The sequence below is a fragment of the Mustela lutreola genome, chromosome 1 (genome assembly GCF_030435805.1).
Source record: "Mustela lutreola isolate mMusLut2 chromosome 1, mMusLut2.pri, whole genome shotgun sequence".
Lineage (NCBI taxonomy): Eukaryota > Metazoa > Chordata > Mammalia > Carnivora > Mustelidae > Mustela > Mustela lutreola.
This window is the reverse complement of record NC_081290.1, coordinates 231,142,258-231,157,822: the sequence shown is the minus strand read 5'-3', so window position 1 is coordinate 231,157,822 and position 15,565 is coordinate 231,142,258. Positions and strand designations below refer to the sequence as shown.

The 15,565-nt window shown below is 39.7% G+C and overlaps 1 protein-coding gene across 6 annotated transcripts in view; it reads right to left on the bottom strand.

Annotated features, from left to right (window-relative positions):
• C2CD3 (C2 domain containing 3 centriole elongation regulator) overlaps nt 1-15,565 on the bottom strand; it is a 155,874-nt gene that overhangs the window by 56,564 nt on the left and 83,745 nt on the right. For all 6 annotated transcript variants that reach the window (XM_059132807.1, XM_059132820.1, XM_059132789.1 and 3 more), the window contains exons 21-24: nt 14,599-14,867; nt 14,363-14,452; nt 6,877-7,479; nt 3,718-4,053 (exon numbers count right to left, since the gene is read on the bottom strand). In XM_059132807.1, coding sequence (XP_058988790.1) covers nt 3,718-4,053; nt 6,877-7,479; nt 14,363-14,452; nt 14,599-14,867 — 1,298 coding nt within the window. The remainder of the gene's footprint in view (nt 1-3,717; nt 4,054-6,876; nt 7,480-14,362; nt 14,453-14,598; nt 14,868-15,565) is intronic.

The following is a 15,565-nucleotide window of genomic DNA, read 5'->3' as shown; positions in this document are numbered from 1 at the left end:
ATTATTGTCGAATTACTTTGCCAAGTCATATTTTAAAAATATACTAAATGTTCTTCCCGTAAGAAGTCTGAAGAGAGCTCTGAAAATGGTTTGCTATATACTTGGCCCAGAAAAGCCTACGAAATCACATGAATTGGGAGGTTCAAATCTTCATGCTGACTTTAAAAACACAGGTGAAACTGCCCACGCCATCAAGGGTATGTATATCTGAAAAGCCACCAAGTATGTGAAGGATGTCACTGTGCAGAAGCAACACATGCCATCCTTCACTCCAATGGTGGAGTTGGTAGGTGTGCCCAGGCTAAACAGTGGGGTTGGACACAAGGTCAGTGGCCCAAGAAGAGTGCTGAAGTTTTACTGCATAGGCTTCAAAATGCAGAGTATTGCTGAACTTAAGAATTTAGATGTAGGGCACCTGGGTGGCTCAGTTGATTATGTGGCTGCCTTCAGCTTAGATCATAATCCCTGGGTCCTGGGATTGAGTCCCCCATCAGTCCCCCATTGCCAGCAGAGAGTCTGCTTCTCCTTCTCCCTTGCCCTTCCCTCTACCCCTACTTGTGCTCTCTCCCTCTCTGCCTCAAATAAATAACAAAATCTGACAAAAAAAAAAAAAAAAAAAAAAGAAGAAAGAAGAGAGCTTAGATGTAGACTCTCTGGTCATGGAGCACATCCAGTGAAAAAAGGCCCCAAGATGCCTCAGAGAACTGACAGGGCTCATGGCTGGATGAACCCACACATGACTCTCCCTGCCACACGGAGAAGATCTTTACTGAAAAGAGCTGGTTGATTATAAACTGAAGAGGAAGTTGCACAGAAAAAAACGATATCCAGAAGAAATGAAGAAAGAAAAACTTATGGCCTGGGAGTAAATTCTGCAAAAAGGAAATGCAATGCAAATAAAAGTAAAAACAGAAAAAAAAAAGTAACTTGCTGTCTAATGGAAAAGTTACAAGAATATTTGCACTTTTGCAATATGGGGATTCCCCCTAAAATGGAATGTAAACCCTATCTTTGCTATTTTAAATTCTATTTTATGAAACAGAACAATCCTTGCAAAAAATAAAACTTTTTCTTGCTTTCCTTAAATTCATTCATCTATTGATTTTTCTCTTTTAAAAAATTCGTTTTGGGCACCTGGGTGGCTCAGTGGGTTAAAGCCTCTGTCTTCAGCTCAGGTCATGATCCCAGGGTCCTGGGATCGAGTCCCACATCAGGCTCTCTGCTCAGCAGGGAGCCTGATTCCCTTCCTCTCTACCTACTTGTGATCTCTGTCTGTCAAATAAATAAATAAAATCTTTTAAAAAATTTCACTTTTTATATATTATAGTTGTCAAAAATAGCCTGCTTTCGTGGGTCAATAAAAAAAATTATTTCCCAGTTTTGTGACTCATATGGGATCTCATTATCTCTAATACAGTACAGCAAGGGCTGTACTTGGGGAAGACTTTGTCTTGAGATAAACCATTTCAAGGTTTCAAAGATAATGAGAAGGATAAGAGAACCTCAGGGGTCATTATAGCAGCTTATACTCATGGGAATAATGCCCATTGGTGGTGTGTACAGAGAGAAATGAAATGAAAGGTAAGCAACAGTTACCATGGCGTGAATTTTGTTTCTGTTCCAACATAGCACAGATTGAGAGAGGCCAACACAGAGATGATAGGAGCTAAGTACGGAGGCAAAACGAAAAGATGTATGTTGAAACCTGAGCTCACAGGGCTTTGATTATCTGGCTTACACAGCCATCACACATCTCAGAATTGTTAATTCCAACCATTTATAGATGAGAAATTCAAGACAGAGGGAGACAATAACTTACTCAAAGTCACACACATACAACTTACTGGCTGGGAATACATATTTGAGGGTATTTCTACTGGAATGTAAGCTCCACATGGGCACGATTTTTAGCTATTTTGTTCACTACTTTATGTCCAGCACTATACACTATGGTAAAGAGGGCAAAAAGTGCTGGGAGAGCAAACGGGAGAGGGGCCTTTATGTTAGGGAAACTGATAAACATCAAGTCTTAATAGAGGAGTTGGAATTAGCCAGGGAAAAGAGAAGTGTGATGGCAAAGAGAAAGTTTTAGGAGTGATTACAAGGCTGAATAAAGAGTAAGGTGGGTTCCTTGTGCCATGGACACATGGATACATGGCTGTCTGGTGAGGTCACTGGGCCTCTTCTTAATAGTGTGTGTATAATCAGTATGTGTGGGTTTTTCCCCTTTTCTTTTTTTTAATTTTTATTTTTTAAATTAAATTAAATTTTTTTATCTGACAGAGATCACAAGCAGGCAGAGAGGCAGGCAGAGACAGGAGAGAGGAGGAAGCAGGCTCCCCGCCAAGCAGATAGCCCGATGCGGGGCTCGATGCGGGGCTTGATGCGAGGCTCGATCCCAGGACCCTGGGACCATGACCCGAGCCGAAGGCAGAGGCCTTAACCCACTGAGCCACCCAGGTGTCCCCTTTTCTTTTTTTTTCTTTAGAGAGGGCGAAAAAGAGGGAGAGGGGCAGAGGTAGAGGAATCTTCAGTAGGCTCCACACCATGTGGAGCTTGACGTGGGTTTCAATCTCATGACCCTGCGATCATGAACTGAGCTGAAATCAAGAGTTGGATGCTTAACAGACTGAGCCACCCAGGCACCCCATCGTCTGTGTGTTTTAAAGATTTTATTTATTTATTTTGGAGGGGAGAGTGAGAGAGAGAGCATGAGTTGGGGGGGAGAGGCAGATGGAGAGGGAGAAGCAGGCTCCCCACTGAGCAGAAGAAAGCCCGATGTGGGCCTGGATCCAAGGACCCCAGGATCATGACCTGAGCCAAAGGCAGACATTTAACTGACTGAGCCATCCAGGTGCTGCTCTGTGTGTTTTTTAAAATGCATAATGTAAGATACACAGGATTACATAAAAATCAAATTACATTAGCATTATCAAAATGCTAAAAAAGCAGTGACCTACTAGTATATATGCTTTATTAATATGTAACAAGATCTAACTATAGGTTTTACAACTACTGTAATTTTGAAGTGATGATAGGTATAAAAAGATATTTGCAAGAACTACAGTGTGATAGGAAAATACCTGTGATTTCTATTGCTGACAACTCACAGACAGGTACTATTAATATTACTGGGGTCTAGTGTTTATGATCACAACTGTAGGAAATGTTTAATTTTAGTTAGAGGTTAATAGAATCCAGATGTGATTATTTTCCTATTCAAGTTCACCATCTTGACTTTTTATTCTTAGGTCCTTTGGGGTTTAGGGATGCAGTGTTAAGAACTCTTGGTCCCAGGTACATAATGAAGATGGTCGTGAGTTGGTAGCAATGGAAATGAGAAAAAGAGTCCTGAGAGAAATTTAAGAGATACAACAATTTAATGAAATTGATGATATGATGGTGGATAAGGAAAAGAGAAGTACCTAAGCTTGATATGATGGTAGATAAAGGAAAAGAGAAGTACCTAAGTTGATACTCAGGTTTCTGGACTGGGGAACTTATGATATGCGAAATTAATATATAACTGGCAATGTCCACTTAAGTTCAGAAAGGCTTTCATGTTGCTTCAACTTTTAGGCTTGAGAAATATAATTATCGGTTAAGATGTTGTTGCAGATTCTGTCATGATCTCCAAGATTTATGAAGCCAGGACCATAATCTAAGGAGTCAGATACATGCTCTTTTTAAGCTCATACCTTTTAAGCTCATACCTACCTTTTAAGCTCAAATGCATTGCTCTTTCTACCAGGATACTGACTGCAAAAGTTCCATCCAATGTGGCAGGGCTCTCCTCGGCTGGGCTGACATCCTTTGTGGTGTTGCAAGGGACATGGGTGGAGGCAGGAGACTTCTGGTGGGCAGGTGATGGAGAGAGCGGAATCTCATCATTCCTTCTGGGGAACTGCTCAGACTCACTGTGGCTGCTGCAGTCCACAGAATCCAGCTCAGGAGCAGGCCCAGGGTGTGGAGAAGGAGAGGAAAGAACCACATGAACTCGTAAGGCAGCTCCTGCGAGGTTGGAAGCATTTCGTCCAAATAGAGGATACACACCTACAAGAGGATGAAGGAGGATAAGCCCAAGCAAGCAGGAACCAACAACACTCTCTAACCTTGGAAATGATTCACTGAGAGTGCTTGTGGTCCTTTCTCCTTCAACAGGCCTATAGGTCCCAATATACCAATTTGTAAAAGAAACTGTGAAGTCAGTATACGGTGTGAAAATGTTTACTCTCTTCTCCCCAATATGCACATTATCTCCATCAATGGAAAGTAGTGCAAGTTCAGATTTGAAGCCAAAGCCAAATGACTACTAGGCAGAGCTGCTGTGGAAGAGATTCACGAGCTGGGGTGAGCAGACTTAGATGACTTCTCAAGCCTTCTGAAAGTAACATTATTATTAAAGCGGAAGTGGCCTGTCCTCTCAGTCACATATCCCTCTGGCTCTCGTCTATAGGCTTTCTCCTAAGGTCTTCTTCTTAGGAAGCTGTCCTGGTGCTCAACTTAGCCTGTTTCAGCAACTAAATATGTCTGGCAGTAGCCCTGAAGATCATCTGGAAATGAAGTAGGTGGCTTCAGCAAAGGAGGCAAGAAAGAAAAATAGGGGAATTCCTATTTGTTGACTGTTTCTCATGTGCCAGGATCTGAGGAGTTAGGTAACCTGCTAAGGTGAATTCTCCAAAGTGGCAGATTTAATCTCAGGGATATGAACTTATAAGCTTCCTGGATATTAAAATGACATTTCATTATATAGCAGAAGGCACTGAGAATTCTTTCAGAATCTCAAAGTTTGGTTCATTAGGCTCATCTCAATTCAGGAAAATGGAGTTAACTGATTCACAGGAAGTAGTAACATGCAACTTTCCCCGTCTTTGTCAATTTTTTAGGTAACCTCTTTTCTTGTGATGCAATGTGTGAATTATCATCATTATTACAAGGAGAAAGTAAGGCCAATAGGAGGCAAGACATCCATAAGCAACAGAGCTAAAGCCTTATCCTCAAGAAACTCAACAGCTACTTGGAAGGACAGTTGGGTGGATGACTGAATGGACTGCTTGGGTCATTCAATCAATACATCCAATACCACACCTTGTACAAAACCCATTTACAAGAAGATAAAAAGCGTAGACTGATGAGAGGTGGAGAAGTAGGAGAGAAATGGATAATCATAAAACTTAAGTATTTCCTTTGTATCAGTCAATAAAGAGAGATATTTCTTCTTGAGTTCTGATCTTTAAATCTTTATTTAGTGTTCCAAACCTACTTTCTTCAGCAGAGTGAAGTTAAAAGTCCGTCTTTATGAACTTTAGTTCAAGTGAGCTGTGCTTACTTCAAAGATGTTTTCTGCAGGCTCTCTGAAGTGATTCTAGGCTCGCCCAACAAAATAGGGCACATGGAATCTAATGAGGTGTTCAACGGAGACAGAATTACACCTGCTGGGTCCAGAGAGAACCAGAGAATCTGAGATGATCACCCAAATACTTAGTTCTTACTTAGCTTGGGCCATCTGTGCAACAGGGTCAGAACACAAGGCTAACAGAGCTACACAGGGTTGTGACTCAGTTTCTTTAGTTGTATAGTGGAGGAAATAACAACCAATCTTACAAGGACTATCCTAATGAATAAATATGTTTATAAAGAATCTAGTCTGGTTATCTTCAATTCATTCTGCATTATAGTTACTAGATGGAGTCTTCTAAAATACAAAACTATCACTCTTCTATTCAGACCCCATTAGAATAGCTTTCCATAGCTCTCAGATACAAGTCCGGTACTCTTGTCCACCTTTCTAACTTCATCTCCTTATCATCTTCCATCCTATATATCTTATGATCCAGCAGTACCAAATTACTTACAGTGCCTAAAAGGTATCAACCTGCCTCATGCCTCTGTACCTTCACAGGCTGTTCTCCTGTTTAGAATATAATTCTTTTCATGGCTTATTCCTAAATCCTCTGAAACTAAGGTCAAGGATCATTTCCACTGAGATGTCATCCTTGAACCAAAGAGATATTGCATTCCTGTGCTCCACAATACCACTGAGGATACCTTTTCATAGTTCTTATGGTTCACTGTAATTGTTTATTTACTACTCTATTCTCCCATTGACTATCTCTTACTCATTTCTGAATTCCTAGAGCCAATTATATGTATCAAGTACTGAACAAAAGTTTAAAAGAAAGCATCTAGCACATAATGCCGCTTGCAAAATGTTACCTTTTTCCTTTCTGCCTTGTGAGCCAATTTATTACTTTGTACATTTTCTTTTATGATTTCAAGATGTGCTGACCAGAGAGAGAGGATATCCTAGTCTCACCAGCAGCTATGTTTTTCAGTGTATTTTAAAAACTAGCATTCTAGATTATCATAGAGGCTCTGATACATGAGTTTAAAGATAGTGCTCCCCCCTGCCAATTCACCCATTTTTATTTTACACAAATTGAGTACAATATTCTAGGCACTACGTTAGTGCTAAATCTGCTAAATTTGACTGCATTCTAAAGCTACAAAGCTCAGAGCCACTTTTCAGATCTGTGGTGACCCTACCAAGATATACTGTCATGAGGCAATGCCCTCTTTTAAGCAGCCAGTGGTGCTCTTTCCTTTTGAAAATTCTTTAGTTATAGGAAGCATTACTAAATTATTACTAATCTTTCAGCATACAATATTAGAAGAAAACACTTGCTAGCTGTGAGCCTGGGTAGTAATCTAACCTCTTTGAGCCTCCATTTACATGACTGTAAGATAGGTCTGATATCTACCTCCCAACACTGCTAGGAGGATCAAATAAAATAATGTCTGAGGGAGCTTATCACATAGTGCTTGTCACAGAGCAGGTGATAAAACCACAAGAGCTGAGGCCAGTTCCTCACTTACCACTGACTGTTAATGTTCTTGCTGACCTCTCCCCAAGTCTGGCCAGGTCCACATAGGCTGAGCCAATCCAACTGTCCGTCTGGTGGGGCCTCTCCAAACTGTCATTGCCATAAGCCCGCCACACTTGGATCTCTAACCTCTCTTCCCTGAAATACCAAAGGAGTGATGGGCCCCTAGTGACTTCTGCTCTTCTGGATGCCTTGAAAGTAACCATGACCTGTTTTTTGTTTGTAGATTCCTTAGGCTTCTTGAGAGGGGTCCAGAAGGCCTCATGATCATACAGCTTATAGCGGAGGTAGCAGTATGTGTTCTTATGTATGTGGCTCTGGCCAGCAAGAAGCACACAATGGATGGGCAGCCAGAGCCTTGGGGTGGATATGGTGACAGTGGCTGGCTCATCTTCATTCATCTTGACAAGATTCTTCAGATTATTCTCAAAGTTCCAGCCCAATAGCTCAGCAGCTTCCAATACCCGCTCTCTATCACCAGGATGCGTGAAGGAAACTGAAAGCTCCAGGCCACCCACAATCTTCTGCATGAGCTCCAAACCATGAGGCAGGGCCCCATCCTCTGGCAAAATGATAGGATACCATCCTGTGATCCCTTATGGAAAAACAAGTAAGACTTTCAATTAGTAAAGAATAAAATGATTTACCCACTTCCTACTCCAGATCCACCATCACTCTGGCCCAAGACAGAACAGAAAACATATATCCGGGGTGCCTGTGTAGCTCAGTGGGTTAAACTTCTGCCTTCAGCTCGGTCATGGTCTCAGGGTCCTGGGATCGAGTCCTGCATCGGGCTCTCTGCTTGGCAGGGAGCGTGCTTCCCCTCTCTCTCTGCCTGCCTCTGCCTACTTGTGGTCTCTCTCTGTCAAATAAAGTCTTAAAATATATATATATATATATACCCACAGAACACAGGAGTTTGTTTTCCCTGACTACTCAAAGACTATGAGATCATGTGGAAGAACAAAACCTAGGAATTGGAAGACCTGAATTCTCTCCTAGGCTCAGCCACAAACCAGCAGTTCAGTCTAGGTAAGTCATTAATTTCATTCAACCTTGGTTTCCTTACCTAACAAATAGGAGAACTGGTGCTAATTTTGCCCACCAGACAAAATTGTTATAATCATCAAATGAGATAATGGTTTTGGAAGAGTTTGAAAAGAGAAGTGCTATAAAAAAATGTGAAATTGAGGGGTTGAAAGATGGAGGCCGAGTAGGAGGACCCTAGGCTCTACCTTGTCCCACAAATATTAACTAGATAACTAGTTAATCAAATCATTCCAAGAACCCCAGAAATTGATCTGAAAACTGGCAGAACAAACCCCACAACTAAAGGTTGAGATGAGGACTCATCAAAGAGAGTAGGTAGTGTGGAGACACAGTTTAGGAGAGAAATGGTTTGTGACTGTTGCAGTGGGGAGGGAGTCATGGCCACAGAGAAGGGCAAGAAATACACTAGCACACAGAGGAGCTCACGGGAAAACAAATTCCCATAGCAATTGGCTTGGAAAGTGAGAGGAACTGAATTTCATGAGTTTCTGCAACAAGTGGGGCTTAAAGCCTGGAATTTTAAATTAGTATGCTTGGCTCTGATAGAGCCTGGAGGGCATTAGGGCTGCTCTTGAGAGGAGGCAAACAGCCTGAGAAAATATAGTCTAGGAAGAACAATCTGAAGAGCACCTGGAACACATAATGGGGAGGTTATATGCTAACCTAATGGTAACCATAAATCAAAAACCACTAATAAATATGCAAGGTATAAAGAGAAAGAAATCCAAATATATCATTAAAGAAAATCAGCAGGCCATGAAAGGATCAGAGAAAATCTTCGGAAACAACCAAAAATAAGTAATAAAATGACAATAAATATTATCTATCATAAATAGACTAAATGCTCCAAACAAAAGACATCGAGTAAGAGAATGGGTAAAAAACAAGACTCATTTACATGCTGCTTATAAGAGACATATTTTAAACTTAAAGACACCTGCAGACTTAAAATGAGGGGATGGAGAAAAATCTATCATGCAAATGGATGCCGAAAGGAAGCCAGAGTAGCAATACTGATATTGGACAAAACAGACTTTAAAACAAACTGTAAAAAGAGACAAAGAAGGACAGTGTATATTAACAAAGGGGACAATCCAACAAGAAGATATAACAATTATAAATATTTATGTACCCAACATAGGAACACCCAAATACATAAACAGTTAAAAACAAACATAAAGGAACTAATCGATAACAATAAAATAACATTAGCAGACTTTAACATCCTACTTACATCAAGAGGTAGATCATCTAAACAGAAAATCAATAAGGAAACAATGGCTTTGAATGACCCACTGGAACAGATGGATTTAACAGATATATTCAGAACATTCCATCCTAAAACATCTGAATACACATTCTTTTCAAATACACATATAACATTCTTCAGGATAGATTATATAGTAGGCCAGAAAACAAGCCTCAACAAATTCAGGAAGATCAAAGTCATACCATGCATCTTTTCTGACCACAATGCTATGAAACTAGGAAGTCAACCACATGAAAAAATCTGGGAAGAACACAAATACACGGAGGTTAAATAATATGCTAATAAACAATTACTGGGTCAACCAGGAAATAAAAGAAACAAAAGTAGATGGAAACAAATGAAAATGAAAACACAATGATCCAAAATCTTTGGGATGCAGCAAAAGAAGTTCTAAGAGGGAAGTTTATAGCAACAGAAGTCCACCTCAAGAAGCAAGAAAAATCTCAAATAAACAACTTAACCTTACACCTAACCTAGAAAAAGAACAACAACAAAACCTAAAACTAGTAGAAGGAAGGAAATAATAAAGATTAGAGCAGAAATAAATGATAAAGAAACTAAAAATGTAATAGAACAGACCAATGAAACCAGGAGCTGGTTTCTTGGAAAAAAGTAAACAAAATTGGCAAGCATACAACAAAAGAAATAAAAGGCATCCAAATTGGTATGGAAGAAGTGAAATTTTCACTATTTGCAGATATGATACTGTATGTAGAAAACCCTAAAGATTCCACCAAAACTCTGGTAGAACTGATAAACAAATTGAGTAAAGTTGTAGGATACAAAATCAAGATATAGAAATCTGATGCATCTTTCTCCTCCCTCCCTCCCTGCTTGCTTGCTTTCTTTTCCTCCCTCCCTTCTTTCCTTCCTTCCCTTCTCTTCCTTTCAGTAGCCCAATGCAGGGCTTGAACTCACGACCCTAGGATCAAGACCTGGGCTGAGATCAAGACTGGATGCTTAACCAGCTGAACCACCCATTCGCCCTGTTGAATAAATACACCAATAATGAAGCAGCAAAAAGAGAAATTAAGGAGATAATCCTATTTGTAGCTGCATCAAAATAATAAGATACCTAGGAATAAACCGAACTAAAGAGTTAAAAGACTTATACTCTGAAAACTATAAAATATTGATGAAAGAAATTGAAGACAACACAAAGATATGGAAAGACATTCCATGCTCATGGGCTGAAAAAATAATGTTAAAATGTCTATACTACTCAAAGATCTAAACATTTAAAGCAATCCCTATCAAAACACCAATAGCCCTTTTTACAGAACTAGAATAAACAATCCTAAAATTTGTATGGAACCAAAAAAGACCCCAAATAGCCAAAGAAATCTTGAACAAGAAAGGCAAAGTTGGAGGCATAATTCTGGACCTCAAGTTATACTACAAAGCTGTAGTAATCAAAACAGTATGGTACTGGCACAAAAACAGTCACATTGGGCGCCTGGGTGGTTCAGTGGGTTAAAGCCTCTGCCTTCGGCTCAGGTCATGATCCCAGGGTCCTGGGATCGAGCTCCGCATTGGGCTCTCTGCTCAGTGGGAGCCTGCTTCCTTCTCTCTCTCTGCCTGCCTCTCTGCCTACTTGTGATCTCTGTCTGTCAAATAAATAAATAAAATCTTAAAAAAAAAAAAAAACAAAAACCAGTCACATAGGTCAATAGAACAAAATAGAAAACCCAGATATAAACTCACAATTATAACATCAATTAATCTTTGAAAAAGCAGGAAATAATATCCAATGGGAAAAAGACACCACTCAGCAAATGGTGTTGGGAATACTGGACAGTAACACGCAAAAGAATGAAACTAGACCACACTTTCTTAAACCATATACAACAATAAATTCAAAATGGACTAAAGACCTAAGTATGAGACCTGAAACCATAAAAATCCTAGAAGAGAACACAGGCAGTAACTTCTTTCACATCAGTTATAGCAACTTTTTTCTAGGTATATCCACTGAAGCAAGGGAAATAAAAGCAAAAATAACTACTGGAACTATATCAAAATAAAAAGCTTCAAAACAGTGAAAGAAACAACAAAACTAAAAGGCAACCTACTAAATGGAAGAAGACATCTGCAAAATGACATATCTGATAAAGGATCAGTATTCAAGGGGCACCTGGGTGGCTCAGAGGGTTAAAGCCTCTGCCTTTGGCTCAGGTCATGATCCCGGGGTCCTGGGATCGAGCCCTGCATCATCAGGGCGTCCTCTGATTCCCTTCCTCTCTCTCTGCCTGCCTTTCTGCCTACTTGTAATCTCTGTCAAATAACTAAATAAAATCTTAAAAAAAAAAAAAAGGTCAGTATTCAAAACATATACAGAACTTATACAACACAATACCCAAAAAACAAATACTCCAATTAAAAAATTGACAGAAGACATGAACACACATTTCTCCAAAGAAGACATGCAGATGGCCAACCCAGACATAAAAAGATGCTCATCATCACTTATCATCAGAGAACACAAATCAAAACTACAATGAAGTATCACCTCACACCTGTCAGAATGGCTAGTCAACAACACATGTAACAACAGGTGTTAGCGAGGATGTGGAGAAAGGGGAACCCTCTTACACTGTTGGTGGGAATATAAACTGGTGCAGCCATTGTGGAAAACAATATGCAGGTTCCTCAAAAGTTTAAAAAGAACTACCCTACGATTGAGGAATCGCATTACTGGCTACTTACCCAAAGAATACAAAATCACTAATTCAAAGGGATACCCACACCTCTGTTTACAGTAGCACTATTTACAATAGACAAGATACAGAAGCAGCCCACGCTGTGTACATTATCAACGAATGGATAAAGATGTGAGATACACACACACAGAGGAATATAATTCAGCTACAAAAAAGAATGAAATCTTGCCATTTGCAATGACATGGACAGACCTAGAAAGTATAAGGTTAAGTGAAATAAATCAGAGAAAGGCAAATATCAAAGAATTTCATTCCCGTGTGGAATTTAAGAAACAAAACAAATGAGCAAAGGGGGAAAAAGAGAGTGAGCAAGAGAGACAAACTAAGAAAGAGACTCTTAACTACACAGAACAAAGCGATGGTTACTAGAGGGGAAGGAGTGTTGGGTGGATGGGTTAAATAGGTGGTGGGGATTAAGGAGTGCACTTGTCATGATGAACAGAGGATAATGTATGGAATTGTTGAATTACTACAATTACTACATAGTATACCAGAAACTAATACTGTATTAGTTTAGTTTAGTTTAACTAAAGTAAAAACTTAAAAAAAATGTGGTATATATACACAATGGAATATTATTCAGCCATAAAAAGAATAAAATCTTCCCATCTGCAGTGACAGGGATAGAGCTAGAAAGTATACTGCTAAACAAAGACAGAGAAAGACAAATACCATATGATACCACTCATATGTGGAATTTAAAAAACTAAATGAGTAAAGGGGAAATAAAGAGAGAGAAGACAAATCAAGAAACAGATTTTTAATTAGAGAGAACAAACTGATGGTTTCCAGAGGGGAGACCAGTGGAGAGATGGGTGAATTAGGTGATGGGGACTAAGGAGTGCACTTGTGATGAGCATGGGGTGATGTACTAAGTGGCCGAATCACTACATTATACACCTGAAACTAATATAACACTGTATGTTAAAAAAAAACAAAACAAAACAACCAACTTGCCTCATATGATCCATGTACCAATTCATTTCTCCAACCCTCAGTTTTTCATCAGCAAAATGAGGAAATTAGGCTTCTACAGGCCTTCCTGAATTTAAGAATGTATAATTCAGAACTGTGTCTACATGAGGGATGGAGAAGAGGAGGAATACACTGAGAGGAATTAAAACGAAACTTGCCTACATCCTAAATCATTCCCCTTGAACCCATTAAAACACATACATATCACTTAGGGGGAAAAAAGTGAAATGTTATAAAAGTGCTATAAATACTGGGGAAAAGGCATGGGTCAGGAGATCTAGGGTCTAGTCCTAAGTCTCCCACTGAAGGAACTGCCACTTAGGACCAGGCACTAGATTTCAAAATAATAAAAGCTACTCTTTACTGAGTATCCACTGTGTGTCAGACATCCTCTTAGGGCTTCATATATAATAACTCACATATATATTACTTCTCCTGATAACTGGGATAATAATCCCTATTTTACAGATGAGAAAATGGAAGCTCAGAGACCTGCCTGGATAATTACAGCTACCACCTTGAACAAATAAGTGACATAAGAAACCCTCTATACTAAGTTGTACAGACTTTTCTCTGGTAGGCACACAGAGTACCCGTTAGACAGTACTGCTCAAATTTTAATTCACAATTAAATTTAGGAGATGTGTGATAGGATTCTAGATATTAGAATACACAGTCCTAGGGAGGATGATGGGCAAGAAAAGGAAAGCTGACATTTACCGAGTGCCTGCAATGTGTTGGGTACTTTATATATCTGATTTCATCAGCTCCATCAGATCTGTCAGGATTAACTGTCTCCATTCATGAGATAAGAAAACTGAGGCTCAGAAGGGTCAAGGTCACTGAGCTAGCAGTTAAGTAGGACAGGTCCATTATTTCCAGACTGCCTTGGTGGCTGTCCCTTTTTAGGTTGTTACCTCATTCTTTATTCCTTCTACAGTGAGAAGAAGAAGATACAGTGAAAAAGAATAGGTGAACCTGGACTTGATTTCCTGTACCACCACTCACTAGTTATGTGGTTTTGGCAAATCACTTAAATTCTGTGAGCCTAAGTTTCCTCATCTGTAAAATAAAAATAGTAAGACTCTGTATTCCCACCAAGCAGGGTTATAGTGAGGCTCACACAGTATCTGAGGAAATAGTTCACAGAATGTTATATAACACAATGGGTATCACCATATTTACTATTTGTAGTATCACCATCACCATCATCTTTCCTGGAGTAAGACGACAATACAAACAAAGCTTTGAGTTACTTTATTTTGTTAGAAAACTTTCGAAACTATTAGCAGAGGACTTAAAATACTTTTCAGTAAACTTCTAAGGTACCTGCAAGAATTCAAAGCATTTTTTAGGGGTCATGTTTTCTTCTGCATATCTTACAGGGAGCCATGCAAGATGATCTCTTGTAGGAAGGAAATGAGAAGGAGTAGAATTAGAAAGTGATTATCCAGCACCCTTACCAGATCTCTTGACCAGCAGCTCTTTTGTTGGAATCTTTACTACTCCAAGCAGATAATCTCTGAATGAATGAATACTGGTTATATCACTGGCTATCAAATCAAACAAAAAAGAGAAATTATTTAGTGCTTTACTGACCAAAGGCTAAATATTTCAGCATGTATTTTCTAGGAAGAGCTATAATATTCAAAACAGAGCCCCTTTTAATTCTGATTGTGGTTAGTCATTTGGTGCTCACCTGACTTGGTATCTTCATGATAAACAGCAAAAGTGACCTCTGCAAATTCCAACAGTTCTGCCAGGAAACAGGCCTCTCCACTGCAGTGCTGAGTCACCAAGTTGCATGGAAACTCAATGTGATGGGAAAACTCAGGGCAGAAGGAACAGGCTATGGGGCGGGTTCGGCGCTGTTCTCCCTTGGGCAGGAAGGAGAGATGTGTGGTGACAAAGGCATTGACCCCGACTGTGGCACTGAACTGTAGAGCGGGTTCCTGCTCGGCCAGAGCTCTGTAAAGAAATAAGGATGGGAATGAGATGGTAGTATCAAAAGTCAGCAGATTGCCTAGAAAACATCTGCACCATTTTCATGAGGCTACCAGGAACACTAACTGATCATGTATTTCCTATCTAGGCTTTGGGCAGAGCCATAACGTGCTTTCTTAGTCATCATTTAGATCATAGTGTATGTGTATGGGATGGGGGAAGACAACATTCACATGTTTACCAGAGTGATACTCCAAGAACACTCCTTTGTACTGTCAATGACCTTCAGCCAAAGACTACCAGGGAGCCATGGTAGTTGAACAAGCTGGTTCTATTGTTCATTACGATGAGAAAGAATATATACCAAGGGAAATTATGGGGAATTTTAGTAAAAAGCTATCAAAAAGGACTTCTAGAACACTCAACTCATTTGCGGATTTGGAGGTTGTTCAAGGAAGTGGGGCTTTGCTCTGTATTGCTATTCTAATGAATCTTACCTAGGAAGGAAGGAAGACTAGAATAAGGCTAAGGCTGTAATTGGTAAAACAGCAGCAATAACTCATTTTGGCCAAGATGGGGGGATGTTAGGTATTTTGTGACTCATAATGACCTTGTTTTGGTTTGTATCTAGGCAAGATTACAGAGTAACTTTTTTTCTTCATTGTGGTTGCAAAGCAGCCTTATCTGATGTTGCTGTTCTGTGACATTGCTTATGCTCAGCA